This window comes from Diachasmimorpha longicaudata, chromosome 5 (assembly GCF_034640455.1).
Source record: "Diachasmimorpha longicaudata isolate KC_UGA_2023 chromosome 5, iyDiaLong2, whole genome shotgun sequence".
NCBI classification, from domain to species: Eukaryota; Metazoa; Arthropoda; class Insecta; order Hymenoptera; family Braconidae; genus Diachasmimorpha; species Diachasmimorpha longicaudata.
This window is the reverse complement of record NC_087229.1, coordinates 10,092,447-10,108,608: the sequence shown is the minus strand read 5'-3', so window position 1 is coordinate 10,108,608 and position 16,162 is coordinate 10,092,447. Positions and strand designations below refer to the sequence as shown.

The 16,162-nt window shown below is 38.3% G+C and overlaps 2 protein-coding genes across 5 annotated transcripts; both read right to left on the bottom strand.

The window, feature by feature from the left end:
• Positions 1–13: 13 nt before the first annotated feature.
• LOC135163037 (proteasome subunit alpha type-3) lies at positions 14–1,691 on the bottom strand. The gene is made up of 3 exons (XM_064122162.1): positions 1,532–1,691; positions 1,106–1,188; positions 14–765 (listed from the first exon to the last, which is right to left on the bottom strand). Exons 1-3 carry the CDS (start codon positions 1,550–1,552, stop codon positions 105–107), a joined length of 765 nt encoding a protein of 254 aa, XP_063978232.1. The 5' UTR covers positions 1,553–1,691; the 3' UTR covers positions 14–104.
• A 2,844-nt stretch (positions 1,692–4,535) lies between these two features.
• LOC135163026 (glycogen synthase kinase-3 beta-like) lies at positions 4,536–15,676 on the bottom strand. 4 transcript variants are annotated; one of them, XM_064122140.1, is made up of 7 exons: positions 14,110–15,676; positions 11,365–11,591; positions 10,976–11,059; positions 9,590–9,700; positions 8,686–8,923; positions 8,356–8,549; positions 4,536–6,795 (listed from the first exon to the last, which is right to left on the bottom strand). In XM_064122140.1, exons 1-7 carry the CDS (start codon positions 14,192–14,194, stop codon positions 6,391–6,393), a joined length of 1,344 nt encoding a protein of 447 aa, XP_063978210.1. In that variant the 5' UTR covers positions 14,195–15,676; the 3' UTR covers positions 4,536–6,390. The 4 variants fall into 4 exon arrangements, with proteins under 4 accessions (XP_063978210.1, XP_063978211.1, XP_063978213.1 ...); XM_064122141.1 differs by having other exon boundaries at positions 11,365–11,555; positions 14,110–15,673; XM_064122143.1 differs by having other exon boundaries at positions 4,536–6,780; positions 11,365–11,555; positions 14,110–15,667.
• Positions 15,677–16,162: the final 486 nt, after the last annotated feature.

Genomic DNA, 16,162 nt, shown 5'->3' with positions numbered 1-16,162 from the left:
CAACCTCCGGCGATTCCTCTCCAATCATCACATTTTAATCCGAAAAAACTTGTCGTTTACAGTACAATAATTATTTAAAAAAAACCATTAACTGAATAAATCCTCTACATATCCTCGGTATCGCTGTCAGAGTCTTCGGCCATGGCTTGACGAGCTTTGGCTTCAGCCTCTGTTTTGATTTCATGTGGAATGCGCTCGTGTTTGCCATTAGTGTGTGCTCCCACCCAGCTCATCTCCAGTTCAAATTGCTTGTCCTTAAGCTCATCATGTACGAGGTAAATAATTCGTGCAGCTTCCTTGACGAGTTCCCTGCACGTCATGTCAGCCAACTTGAGCTTCTCAATTTCAGTCTTGGCAGACTGCTTGGCTTTGCCAACGGCGCAGCCGAAATATCCGTAGGACACTCCGGACGGATCAATCATATACATAGCAGGGCCATCAGTCTCGTAAGCACCGAGAATCACGGAACAACCGTAGGGTCTCACTGCTGAATAAAGGGTGTAGGCGTGCATGTACATAGCCACTCTCTCGTTCAGGTATTTCACGGGAATGCCAACTCCGTATTGTGAACGGTAGCTGGCGGCTTCCGATCTCGCTATCTCCGCTATTTGTCTGGCATCTGAGATCAGACCTGAGACAGACATACCCACATGCTCATCGATGTTAAAGATTCTCTTATTTGCCCCGGGTTCATAAAGCTTCGATGTCACCAGCTTCTCCACTGCAAACACCACTCCATCTTTCCCGCGGAGACCAATTACAGTCCTAAAAAAAAAAGAAGTCTGTGCAAAAGGAGTGAAAGAGGACAAGTCAACGCATCTCCAACTTGGAAAGTCCATCTGAGATTTTAGGGAAAAATTTGGCGGTTAGTTCACTCATGGACGATGCCGTCCGAACAGAACACCAATCCCGGGAATGAAAGCCACATTTATTCAGGAATTTAGCATTTACGGAGGATTTAACCCACCGTAATGACGAGCAGTGTTGGTAATCGCATTTACTTAACTTCCAAGTGACTAATTAACTATTCGTCAGAGGATACGAAATTGACTTTGAGGTTTTTTTTCTTTTGGGGTACTTATGGAGTATTTGATGTAGTAATTACCCGCTGTTTTCCACTGCTTTCTGAGCGTATTCCACTTGAAATACTCGACCATCTGGAGAGAACTGGGATGCTGAGAGATCGTACTGTAAGAAATCAACTTTTTCTCATTCTCTCCGTACGAAAATATTCAATAAAAAATGCTTTGAAAATTTTCCGGAGAATGATTTTCTTGTAATAATTGTTGTGTAGATGTTGTGGCTCCAAATTTCTCCGCCACGATTATTTATAATTACATTTTTGGTCTTGTGAATTAGAAAGAAAGGAAAATGGCCTTTATAAATAAAAAAGCTTTCGTTGAAGTGAATTATAGAAAATTATCCAAACTCAAACAGGTTAACTTGACAATTCTCAGAAAATAATCTTTCGTTGTAATTCCACGCATTTGTTCATTAAATCATATCAAAGTAAACGAGGTAAAATACTCACCCCAGTACCAATAGAACTCATTTTGCTCTACAAAACAACTAAAATCAACGTTGAGTCCCAAAACACCGCAGCCAGCGTGAATTAGCGAAAAATCGAACAACTGAAATTTGTTTGTCACTTCTGAGGTTAGGGCTCCCTTCTACAAGCTTGGTAACTTCAACAGCAGATGTCCAAGTCGATAAAACTAATCTCTGTGTGATCACAAAAATTCAAAACGCCGAATTCATGCACAGGAATTTTTCAGACAGCATTTTTCAATAACAATAGATTTTTTTATGGAATTCTCTGAGCTTTTCCATTGACTTTTTCTTCTACGCTGAAAAAAATATTTGCAATAAAAAAAATACGCAGAGTACTATTGTTTTACAGAATAAACCCATTAATTGTTAATGTTTTTATTGTTAAATAAACCACAAAAATGTACAGTAGTATAATATGGCTCGTCCGAGACTCGAATTTCATATTCATCTTGTTATCATAGAACGGCCAACTCTCGTGTCAATACATTTATAATATGATGATATAATTGCTACAATTATCGTATAATGTGTAATTCATATAATTATACATACATATACATATTCATATACATGTTTCTTTCAATTTATCATATATTACATACATATATGTATGTATACGCGTCTTCGTTCATTTATTTAATTTTATTTAATTTCTCCTTCCACTTAATTTCCACGTTCCCATGATTTTTTTAGATTCTTCTCTTTGTGTCTCCCAACACTGAAACGACCTTCATCATACAGCGCATCTAGTACCACTCACACATCCACAAAAATCCTCGTTTACACTCAGTTATCCCATTTTTATATTTTTTTAATGCACCAGCGAAAGGAAATAAAAAGAATTCTGTAGTTATTTCTTCTCCATAGATTTAAATTTTTACTGATAGTATCATTATACGTCTAGTGTTTCACATCGCTTCGTCTTCCTTATCTCTTGTTTATCATTTTTATTTCTTTATATCATTATTAGCCTGCGCCATAATGACAGTGCAGTGCAATGTATTAAACAATTTTTCCTAGTATAGTACATTCACAAATCAACATTACGAGGTTTTACACTGAAATTTATCTCTCTGACACGAGCTTTTTTGTGTCGACTCGTACTTGGTTTCAGGGGCGTCCTCATCGAGGACTGTTAATTATACTATTTTCTTTCATTAGTTTAGTTGTCGTGGGGTGAGAATTAGATGATTGAGGGAAGAGGGTGAATGAGCGTCTACGTTACTTGAATAGTTTTTGAAGAATATTTCTGAGTCGGGACAAATGTTATTTTGTTTTTTAGGCTGAAACGATTTGTTTCATCTGGAGAATTGGAGATGGGCAGTTTTACTCGTTTTCGTTAAGGGGAAAATTCTTTTTTTATTAATTGAATGAATCAGGACTCATTTGACAACTATTTTCTCAGGCCTCATTCACCAAAGATCAGTTCAAGTAAAATTAATACTCCTCATCCCCCCTCTCCACCGATGAATGTTCTATAATGACATTACGAGACTGGACATCTGGAATGACAATTTCATTTACTTTTTCCTTTTTAATTTTATAGGGAAAGCCACTGCATTAGCAAGCGCACAATTGCGTATGAGCGTCTCTCGTCTAACTGACAATTTCATCATTTGAGTTTCTGGATTCAAACGTGCTTTTGCATGAATCCGAATGTCTTGCTCACTAATTACGATCAATAACGAGCATTAATGCAACCTGCATCACGATCATCATGCAAATTAGGAAATTTTCTCCTCACGCTGAATTTTTTTCACTTGAAGTAGTTTAATCAACACTGCAGCAACAGGCACAATCGCCGAATGTACATGATTGAGATGTACCGTATAAACAATTTTTTCGTATCAATATTTTTTTCTCTTTAATACAACGCTTTATATATATTTTTTAATATTCTCTAGCTTTTTGGATTTATGAAAAAGTGAAAACTATGAAAGCGTGCTGTTTCTCGAATTACATTGCTCTCTAGAAGTGTGTAAAAACGCTCTCCGGTATTTTTTTCTCTTTGGGAAATGAAGCATTCATCCATTACTTCGAAAATTGGGGGGTTTTTGGATTCTTGTTTATAGTGAAAGCGAGTGCTCGAGGAATAACATGTCAAATGGTTTTAGTACTTTGAGGAAGATACGGTTTATTGAAATTAAAGGGTTCTCGGGAGTCTTGCACTCTGACTGGAAATTTTACACTGAAAATTCCACGTGAATAAATTCGTGGAACTAATGATTTTAGGGAAAAATATTATAAGACTTTTTTAACGAGTATTCCATGAGCTACAAGAAATGTTCAGGGAAATTTTCACGTAAATCATTCGTTAGTGAGATAAGTTAACAAGACAAGATGACGAAAATTGAATATTTTCGATGAATGAATTCAATTATTTCCTGAATACCTCTCGGCTATAGTACGTACGTGGAACGCATCAGTGGTATTTTTACTGCATGTCAGCGTGCAAGACGCAACGTAATTCTTTTAATAGAGAATATCCTTAAGATCTGCTGTTCATCCAACCATCATCTGGGTGCAACAATCATCAGCAGTGAAGTGGTAAAACAAGAGGATCAATTCCCCTGTTAATTAAGTTTCCAAAAAATATCTCGGAACCCAAGAGCAATGACGATTTTACCTACCTTTGAGACACCCTTTTTGCAGCTTTGTATGGGCTTTGCAATAAAGGTCTCTTGAAAAAATTAGCCATCTCTCTCGAGCGTCAAAATATTTCCCCACTTCACCCCTCGTATCATCAAACTCCACTAGTAACGAACAAATGTAGAATTGGGATGTGGATGGTGTCGCAGCATAGCCTCCATCAAATCTTTAATCTGTACAGAATTTCGATTTCGCCACCTAATTTACTTAATTGCATCGTCCTTTTATCTCTCAGGTCAAACCGTTGCACACGTTCACCCAAAAATCCAAACAATTGTCTAAAAACATGAAGAACAGATAATTAAGAGACAAAAAAATATATAAACTAAAAAACATACTTTCGAAGATTTATTGTAAGTGATAAATATTCACATGAATCCTAAAACAAAAGAAAACATCTCCAATTCCGGTAAATTCAAATCTACCTCGAATAATAGATGATATGTGTTAATGACGTGCTAGATTTTCCGATCAAAATGACAGAAAAAAACAACAGCGAGACATCGAAAAAATATTGCAAATTGATGAGAGCATTTGATTTAATGAATTAGAGTTTCCTAAGAAGAGAATAAAAAAATGGAGAGAAAGAAAAAATAAAATCGCTTATAAACTTACAACTGGTGTTATTACCATTAAATTTCTCGTCAATAATTAATATTTAAATATACAAATAATTAATGTTAAAGGCATTTTATTTAAATCGATCTAATTTCCTGCTGTTCTCCACAACAGCCTCTTATATATGTCCAGAAATTGAAAAAAATATTGAGAAAAAAATATAACAATTATGCGAGGCAATGATATCGCACAACAAATATGCTACCCACTGTGTACATTCTATCTCAGTCAGTAAAATAATCATCTCGTACTCACTTAAATAATTTTCATTGGATTACGACAATTCTAAACGCATTATTAATTCTTTAATATTTCGATTTAATGATTCTTTTACTATATATAAAAGGCCAATGGAGCATTAATCTAGGTACGACGTCTTTGTTTCTTTTCTTCCCTCCCATAGTAAATTAGTTATTCCCAACTTTCATGAACCTTTCACATCGAAAAAAAAGAACGTTTTACGTGAATTAAACATAAAACACTGGACAATTAGAAAAATAATCGCGACCTCTAGATTCTCACATTTATTACAAGAAAAGAAAAATAAATCATAATAAAATAATAATTAATAATAATACACTCGACTATAACAAAGTATTAATAGCGATTTGAACGTTTGTGGAACAGCGAATCAATGCTCTAGGGACGTTTAATAGATTGATGTAAGATTATTATTCAAGAGGAGACGACTGTAAATTTTTAACATTAATAAGAACGAATAATGCGCCAAAATGATTTCTCAAAAATTGTTCAGAGTCCTGAACGTTAAAGCTAGATTTTTATCTTCAAAAAACTCTCAAGAAATGTGTGAAATCACAGCTATGATTTACCCATTTCTCGAATTTTTATTGTTTGAAAAAACTGAAGAATATTATGAATATTTTGGAAATACATTTGCCGAAATGTTGACACCAATAGAAACGAAATTGGCTGTCAGTTTAATGAAAAAGAAATTCAATTATTAGTCCACACATTTTAAACAATTTTTCTGCATCAATTTTTTGTTGCTATCAAGTCTCCCCCCCTCCTCCCTCCCCCCAGCAATCCTGATGGCCCACGTGTTCCAATAATCAAAACGTCCAGCACCCGTTCAAGAAGCTAAATTCGATAAAAAGACGATGCAAGCGAATCCTAACTCGCTACCACACATGTTGTTTTTTTTTTTCATTAAATTTTTTACGTTACATTTTTAACCAAGATTCCTTAGGATAATATAACCATCAGAGGCCTCCAGAACGAACCTGTTCTTTCTATTATATACACTGAATTCAACCCTTCGATCAAGTGCTGATGTTGAGTCTGTTGGGGTACTTGGAGGCGAAACTGATCGATTGCTGTCCCGACCGCTATTCCTAATGAACTAGGAGATTTTTTTTTTAATCATCTCGATTACAGAATTATCGACTCAATTCAATGACAGCTGGCATTGATCTAGGGTGTTGAGTTCAATTTACAATGGGGCATTCTCGATGCAAAATTATGAATTCTCTTGCTCTTTATTGGGATTAATTCATCGAAATGAAGTAAATTAAATTGTTTTCATTTTTGTTTTTTTTTTTCATTGCGGCCCCCTTAGGCCATGGTCGATTGATTAGGATCGGTATTTTGTGTGACGGAGGGCGATGTCGTATTGACGTTACTATCGGTTGTATTACCACTACCACCAGCAGCTGTACTCGTTGGCTCAGCTGTCGATTGTCCCTCAGTTGTTGTCTCTGCTGTTTGCATGTATTTTGGGATTAAAATTGCATTTAAATTTGGTTGAATACGTAACTCGTGCTCGGTGAAATTAAATAGTGGAGGTAGTTCACGTCCACTTGGTAGGAGGGTGCCTTGTTCTCGTAGCTCATTGAAGAATGGATGGGCACAGGCTGCTAGGGGAGTTATTCGCAGGGGTGGAGTGTATTCCAGGAGACGGGCTACAAGTTCCATTGCTTCTGGGGGTGTTCGGGCACGAAATACCTGGAGTTTAGACAGCTTAAATCAATTTTTTGGTGGCGGGTTGAGTACTAGTGGGGTGGGAGGAGATCCTAGTTTATAAAATATTTTTCCGAGGATTGGACCTCCCTAATAATATGGGACTTCCTTGAAAATGACTAGTGGTTCTCTAGCCTCTAACTAGACTCCGCCTCCACTAGAATCCCCCAAGAAAAATTTCTCCAATATTTTTCTCTTCATGAAACATTCATGAATGTGAAACCACCCAGATAATTCCGGGAATCATCGTCACTATCTTCACTTCATGTTTAATCATCCATTAAAATCTGTTCCACTCAATGAGCCAAGAGGAATGTAAGGGTTAATTCGCATATAAATAAAAAAAATCCTAGGATCTCCTCAGTATCATCCATGGATACAGCTAAATCCACTCAAATAATCGCAATGGTAATTGTGAAATATGCATTGTATGAGGTCAGATGAGTTCAAAGCTCATTAGCCTGGTATTCAAGTCGTTCAATTCAACATCTGAAATTTTTTGTGAACTCTCTTGGATATTTTGTTGTCATTATGTCTCATTTAAGTTCATTAGAGTAAGTGATTGTCTCTGCAAAGGCTCTCGGGTAAATCTTGCCATGAGAATGGTGATCAAAATAATTACGATGATTTTGTTAGTCGTGTTAGACGGTTTTATGAATGGCGAGCTAGTAAAAAACGGGATTTTGTTCAAAAACGTTTGATTCATCTCGTCATTATCAAAAGAAAAGGAGAAATTATGGATTTAATGGTGAAATAGCCGAAATATTTTTTTTCGCTGTAAATAACCTCTTCAAGTTATAAAAAACAACAAAAATTATTGTGAAGTTGCAAAAGAGGGAGTTAATTCCAGTAAAAAATTATTCTCAATCCAATTTAATTAAGTTCAAAGTATCTGATCCTTTTTTCACTATTTCACTATTAAATTGAAATCTGTGAGTCCGCGGAGGGATAAAATACAGGAGAAAAAATGAAAAGAATGAAAAAAAACGTAAAAAGAGAGAAAAATCCGAGACAGCAATTTGCAGCACATGTTCCAAGAGAAATCACTTACTCTAATTTTTTGGTGCTTTGTGGTACACTTTGCTGAGCTCATTCGTTGGAGCATACACTGTAATCACGAGAAGAATAGGCGAATAGTTTGATCGTCATGCGAATAAAAAAAAATTGAAAAAAAAATTTTAAACTATCTGCGGTTACGTCAGGTCTTCGGTGATGATTTTACAAGTGACAATGTGATCAGATATCTGCAATAGAGTGGAGGAGATGGATTTTTTCAGTCTTATCATCAAGGGTAAGATTATGTAGGCGATCTAATAATACTCGAGAAAATATCTGGGGTATCGAGTTGCCTGGAGAAAACGGGATTCAGTTCAAATCGATTCTTCGTATTTCGTTAATAAAGTATTGGATCATCGACGTGACGAGTGATTATTCACTTAGTCGACATGTTTTCGACTGTTTCAAGTCTTTTTCAAATTCACGCCTAAGATGAATTCCTCACTGAAATCCATCTTCTCACTCCCCAAACAAAAAAACAATCTAAAGCAAAACAAGATATACCTTTTGCCATGGGTGTGACTTGATCTGTGGAAATTTGAACTCCGTATAATTGGGATTCATTTCCCTGATCTGATCACGTGTCGGTGTGCCGAGTACTTTGATGATTTCAACGAGCTGATCGACCCCACTGTCACCAGGGAATATGGGCTGACCGAGTAGCAACTCAGCCAATACACAACCGGCACTCCATACATCTAGAATAATCAATAATTCATGAATAAATGAACATTTTCGTGATTAAATGACCGCAAAATAATACTTTAATCAACCGAAATCAATTTTATTATCAATTCCATCTCGAATTCTTTATTTTCCGGTGTGCCGTCTTACCAATTTTGGTGGTATAATCGATAGCCCCGAAGATTAATTCAGGTGCCCGATAATAGCGACTGCATATGTAAGATACATTTGGTTCGCCACGAATGAGATGTTTGGCTGATCCAAAGTCACAGAGCTTGAGAACCCCAGTCTCCGGATCAAGTAGAAGATTCTGGGGTTTAATGTCCCTGTGACAGATGCCTAGCGAATGAATGTATGCCAGAGAACGGAACAGTTGGTACATGTATAACTGAAAGGTAAAATTATTGCATTAGCGATCAGTTACACCCACGTGATCATTAGGAATTTCAATGGCTTCATTAAAATGGCTTGTTGATTAGTTGTTAAAACACTTGGAATTTTTAATGAGTTTCATTTTTCATAATCTAATCATGATCCAAAGTCTCATGACATAAAACATAACAGAGTTCCCAGAGAATTGTATATCACGGTAGGGGGCCCGAAAATTCTGATTGTACGATAAAAAAAATGATTATTCGTTACTCAAAAACGGATATAAAAAATGTTCAGCTTTTCTCAATGTTTTTAAATCGAGAAATGATGATATTTCAAGGTTCCAAAGCTACATAAATCTGAAAAGCAATTAGGAATGATTTCAGATTATCAAAATACCAATAAACAAAATCACGATCGAAAGATAATTACCTAGACCTCAAATCCTCATAAAATCGGTCATTAACAAGCGGATCTAATGACCTAGATGTAATATTTCAATCAGAAACTTTATAATTCCCCATTGAGCTCCACAATAACGAATTCTAAAATTAAACTCGACAAAAAAATAATAATCAGTAAAGAACGTTGAGTACTTGCCCGGTTATTTTTATTCCCTGAAAAGCTACCCCCATGATGGTAGATGTTAATAAATTGTTCTCGGAGTTCTTTGAATACTCACTTTGATGAAGCTCAGCGGTATCGTCTGCTTGCTCTTGCTGTAGTGCCGTGCAACTTTGTACACCGTTTCAGGTATGTACTCCAACACGAGATTGAGATAGACTTCATCCTTCTAAAAGCAAATGCCACGAAGAAACCCCATTAACGATTACATTTTCGACACAAATTTATCAAAGAATTCAGTTGCCAAGTGGTATAACGAATGGGCGGAGACTGAAGTCACGTACGATAAAGTTTCATAAAAGAATTTTACGAATTTATTGGAAACTTCTGTTGGATTTCTTCTGATATCTTTCTACAGAAAATAATTTACTGCATTGACGCTGTTTCATTCTTTCATCACAAGAGAAACGAGACAAATTGAAAAAATCTTTGGAGAACATCAAGATTTATTAATCAATGGCAATAGATTGAAAGAACTATCCTTGAAATAAAAATAATTTAAAATAAGAAAATAGAAAAACCACAGAATGACACAGGAATTGAACTAATTATTAAGAATTCGTAACTGACTCATCGCCCACCATTTCCCGCTTGCCAACTGAATCGTCCAACTGCATTACGATGAGAAGACTATCACACATTCGATGTTCAACGATGGCGAATAATCCTTCAGGAAAAGACTAGGACTATGAATGAATTCTACCAAAGCCACCCCTGCACTTCCCCTGGCCATTCATCTCGTCCCACTTCCATTCTCTCCTCCACTCAAAAAAAAAATGTAGCGCCTGAGCTTCTACTTTCTCCATAGCAATGAAAAAACTCAAGCACACGAGGCTATAGAGATGATTGCTGACAAAGGGAATGGGTAAAATTCACTCATAAATACGAAAACCGAAAAATAACTAGCTCCAACTAGTACGGTCTCCAACTTACGGACACATGAAAAACTGCATTAGTCGCATTTAAGATGTTCTACGAAAGGACAAAACAACAATAGTGCATGCATTAATCTAACAGTCTCGTAACATATCCTTTGTTTTCACTAATTCCTATGGATCAATTGCAATGAGTGCTAGATTATCCACGTGGTTGAAACAATCATCGTCGTGCATGGAAATTGATAAATTTCAATTGATCATTAACGTATTGACTACGCTAGACAATAGATCATTCACGAGGGAACAATTATGTCTAATGATTGAGTGGAGGTGTGGTACGACAAGACGAAGATATATAGCTACGCTTGTGAAGATTTTTTGCTCAAAGATTTTAGATGCTGTATTTAATTGAGCATTTCCGAATAATTTTTTTTTCAACCGCAAAATTTGATATCCTCCAATAAATATTATTCAAGTGGACTTCACTCTATTGTTCTACCACTTTCCCATGCAATCGTAAACTAAGTTGTGTTCAGGTAATAATTGGATTAATTTATTTAAATTACCTTATCACCGCTCGAGTAGAAGAAGTATTTGAGTTTCACGATGTTACAATGCTCAAGTCGTCGCATTATTTGGAGTTCTCTATTCTGAAATGGTAAATAAAATAATTTTCCATTAGACTTGTATTATTTCACTCAATGTGGGGTGTACTGAGATGATGATTCATTCAACCGCTTCATGAATATGAGAAATAGTCTCTTCTTATCGCTCATTCCATGACTATTTACGACATGTGAGGAAAATTATGGTCAGTCCATTTACAATCAGAATTATAATCAGAAGTTGTATTTTACCCCGAAAAATCATTGGAACTAATTCATGTCTGGATTAATTGATTAACATTGTTAAAAGTATTCAATTAAAATAATAAATAGAAGTCATTGGTACAAACCTTGAACCTCTTATCCTGAAGGACTTTTTTGATTGCCACCATCTCACCAGTATCGCACAGTTTGGCCTGATAAACGACACCGAAGCTGCCATTGCCAATGACCTTAGTATCGGTGTAGGCAACCTCCTGTGGAAGATCTGGCCTAGCACCAGGTGTGGCCACGACAGTTGTAACTTTGCTTCCATCCCTACCTGCAGCCAACGTCATACCACCCATTGAAAATAACGCTTAAGAGACACACGATAATTCACGATTGTTTAAATATTGAGAACAAAAACAGTCGATAGGAAATAATGAGGTCTAACAATAGAGAGTTTAATGTTATTTTGAGGAATTTAAAATTACGAGATTTGTGTGGAAGCTCATAAGGATTCGGATGATTACGGGTGAAGCACGTCAATGTCGAGAGTATATTCGTGTTGTTCACGACGTTTGACATCTAACTTATTCATCAATTTGTCCCGCTTTGTTTATTCATGTCCAGGGCTACCCGAGTTGTGGACTGAATTTGGGGATTTTTGGATTTTCGTTTTTGTTTTTTTTTTTTGTTTTCGTGAGGTTTCTGTTGGGGAGCAGAGGGATTGAGGCAGAGCCAAGGTAAATAAACTCGGGGATGTTTATTTATTTTGCTTCAGTTTTATCTTGCAGGAGTCAATTTTAAATTTTTACATTCTCAATTTTGATTTTGTGGAGATTCCAAGAAGGCCATTGACAATTTATTGATTATTGATTTATTAAGTATTGAATTATATTTACGCTCTGTTTAAGTTTTGATTTCTTAAGAAGATAATACCCACATTTGAAAGATCCAAAAAATATTAATTATCACAGAATATTTTTGTGAGAAATTTCTTTTCATTTCCCACGGAGGGAAATGCTCAGTACAAATTACCCTCGGTCCCAGATTACGACATCGAATCAGATGAAAATTGCAAAAAGTTCAGGAAAACGTCCATGACGGTTTTGGAAAGTTTCCTACAACCGGACTTAAGGAGAATATATGTCATTTTTCTTGAGTATGTCTCTCCGCGCCGTGACAATTTTGACCGCTGCTATTCCACCAAGAAATGACCCCTGAAAAATGTTTTCCTCCCCTTCCTCAAATCCCAGTGGACACACCGGAAGAACGTAACTCCAGGCCATACGTGACCAATAGCAATAAACTCCACCACATCTGACTGGATCGATAAACAATGGTATCAACCTGAGGTAAAATTGATGATTAAAATGACCCGACGATCTCGCCATCATTCAAGTGCGTAAATTCACAATCGACAGGCCGAGTGAATGCGATTACCATAGTGATCAGTACGATGAGACGTAGGATTTTTTAGACAGTCGTCAAGTGGATTATAAAATAAGTAAATGCGCTGGCGCGAGCGCGGGCGCACCACGAGTTTCACTGCTGATAACTACAAAAATGGAAATGTCGAGGAGAAAAAAAAACAAAATCGCCAAAAAGAAATTGACAAAATTTAACAGACAATTTTAACGGATTAAATGTGCAATGCCACGCACTGCAACACCAATCACGAATTTAGCCCTCGTCAGCATAAATGGACGATGATTTTTCCTGATAGATAACAAATATCATTCACTCACGAATGATAAAAATGAAAAGTCAAAGACACTGCCCCATGCATCGATTAGAAATAGAGATGCAGCTAATGAAGTGCGTCGATGTGCACTCAAAAATAAAAAGATTTATTTATAAAGTGTCGTAAGAGTTAACTGACGTGACGTTCGCGTACCAGTTCAGGGACGTGGGTTTGCCAAAGGGGCGTTTGAGTGGAGGGGGTTTGTTCAGCCCCTCACGTTCAATCCAAAATGAATATTAATTATTTTTTTTACAATGAAATTATGGAAAATAACAGTATGCGACTGCTGAGGAAACAGTCGTTGGAACGGAGTGAAATTAAGTAATTTTCGTTGATGACATTTCCTGAGTCAGCTCATCCTCGGTTTTTGAGGATATTCTGGGGGATTTCCCAGAAAAAGTGAGGTTGGATTGGGAGAATTTTTTGTAGAGGAGATCGGGAACTACGAGAGAGTTATTAATGAAGTTTTGAGGTATCCTCAGAATTTTCAAACATTTCATTGAAGTTGAAGTCTTTGAGGGATTATTGTGGAGTTGAAGATGAATTTGTGATGATTTTTTTGGAAATATCGAGAGACTTGAGAGAAATAATAGCAATTATGTTCAGATCTTTTTTGTGGAGTGAAGAGAGACCCACATAAAATGGAAAACCCAAAATTAAAATGCGTTGTAATTTACCAGAATTTGTCTTTCGAATGTTTCCAAAAAGTGACACTCGTAAATCATTAATATCTGCTGAACCAATAGAGCAATCGGGCTGAGTCACGTCTCCTTCGGAAGCCCCAAAAACAGTTGTAAATACGAGGAGGAAAAATATTGCATTTCACTCTGCGGTTTCGGAGTTTTGGAGAATCCAAGTTTAATTCCGAAAAATCAGCCCGACCTCCGCCAAACCCCGGGACCTCCCAAAACTCACCTTCAACTAGATTCATTCTGTCGAATCACTTCACAAATCCCCAATAGCTCCACATTTTCCACGGAGCGAGCCCTCCTAAACCCTCAACCTCTGACGATCCTCCCAGGCCCCGAAATCCCTCTCAACCTTCCCAAACACCTCTCCCACCGATAGCACCCCAACGAAGCCACAAACCCCTCACAAAAAAATTCTAGGTTATGAAATAGACCTAATAATCCATAGCACTACTCACTGCTGATCTTCATGCCACCCAGGGGCGGATTAGCGGGGGGCTTGGTGCCCTCGGCAAACGAAGTGGTCCTCGGACGGCCGCTCATGATAAATCGCCAGCCACCTCCACCTTAGCCGGCACCTGAGCCGCCACCACCTCAAAACCTCCCCTCACACTGTGCCCCCAAATTCCCAAAAAAGCTCCCCGTGAGTCCCCCTGGAGCGAACTCCCAAAAATCCTCTCCCAAATCCACTGGATCCTCACCAAAAGGCAACACCTCACTCTCCTCCCTCCAAAAATATTAACTGTGCACTCTCCCCGTGATAAACGTCACGAACATCAATGACAACCAATATCACATTGCTCCAATGTCTCAATTAACGCCTCTTGCACGCTCAGACTCAGTCGGTAATTAAAATCCCCCAAAATAAATTGTCCCGTGAACAAAAAAAGAAAAAAAAAGAAAAAAAAATCCTCAGATAAAAAGATCCTCGCCCCTGGAGCCTCTCTCCCCTGGGCCCTCACTCGCAGGTAATCCTATCCACCAGGTAACTCCACTTATCAACAATTCTGCCCCTCGATGTTGACGGGGCAATGATGCGTCCCGCTTCTTCCTCGTCGTCGTGGCTGCCGTCTTTATGATTTAATCCTGCGCCCTCTCCTCACCGACTACTCACACCAATTACCAAATACCACCCACTCGCACTCATTCACCTGATCACCAATGCCACTAATCACTTGTGAATACTCCTCGACGAAGTCAATTGCTCCGAAATTGAAAAATTTCTTCACTACTTTTTTCGAGTGTGTTGGAGAAAAAAAATGAGGAGTTGTACCCGACGTTTTCAGAACGGCGAGTAGTAACACGAGGCGCGCACGGGCAAAACGACACGACGGATTATATAGCACACCACCAGTCGACGATCTCTCTGTTCTCCATGTAACTTCGGAATTTATTGTTCGGAATTTTTGAGAATGAGAGAACACCAGGGTGACTGTCTCAGGGGGCCAACGAGGACGTCTCCTTTTTTTTTTTCAACACTTGCGGGCACACCAGGTGCTGGGGAATTGGCAAATGGAGGTTGATTATTTCAAGGGGTTTAGTCTTGATTTCGTGGAGATGTGGCTGCAGTATACATTGCGCACACCATTTTCCCGCGGGGGCGACGGAACGGCCTCACGGCGTTGACGACGTGTGGGCGGCGTCACGAACCTCACTAAATCCGTTGTTTTTGACTCCAACGGGATTCGTTGGTTGAAAAAAGGTGTCGGTTAATTTTTCTTTTTATTCACTTTTTCGTTTGACACACACGGGGGGTTTTCACTGCACACTATGACACGGGGGAGGGAAGGGGAATCTCCCAGTCGGGACGTTAGTCACGGAGGAGGGGTTCCGGTGACACCGATTCAACCGATAGATGCTATCGTTTTTCTTCCTTCGGGAGTTATCCGAAATGTCCTTTCAACCAAGTTGATTCTCGTACACGGGAACAGCACACCGCAGGCCACACAGATTTTTCCGATGCCTCCGCTCCTCAGACATTGACCCGTTCGGGAGAGATCGACAACACTCGGGGGGAGGCGGAAGTACACGAGTGTGACGTCAAACTCACCACCGCACCTACTCTCCTTGTCCAGTTTGCGGCTCTTTGGGTGAATTCTTATTCCGTGGGGAGGGGGTGTCGTAGAGGGCAGAGCAGTTGCTTTTTTAAGCGCCGGGTCGAGCTGGTGGAGGACCAAGTAAGGACGGGTTTTATCTGACGCTGGTAACGTTCACGAAGTCCGAAAAAATGTTTCGCATTCCATAAAATTAATTCTGTTGAACTGAATCATTTCCCGAAAAATTATTATTTTTTTGTTATTTAATTTGCTAGAGATGACAAGTAATTTTCAAAATGAAAGAATTAAAGAGGAGAAGAATGTATCGGCACGGAATTGAGGTAATAAGTCAGTCCCGAAGCTCACTAGTCGCAGATAGAGATACCCCAGCCTTTACCAACCGCCGATCTCCTCTCTTCGCCACCTGCCGGCCATAACCCCCGCCTGTAGCGCCCGCGAAAGCCTCCCTGAGATT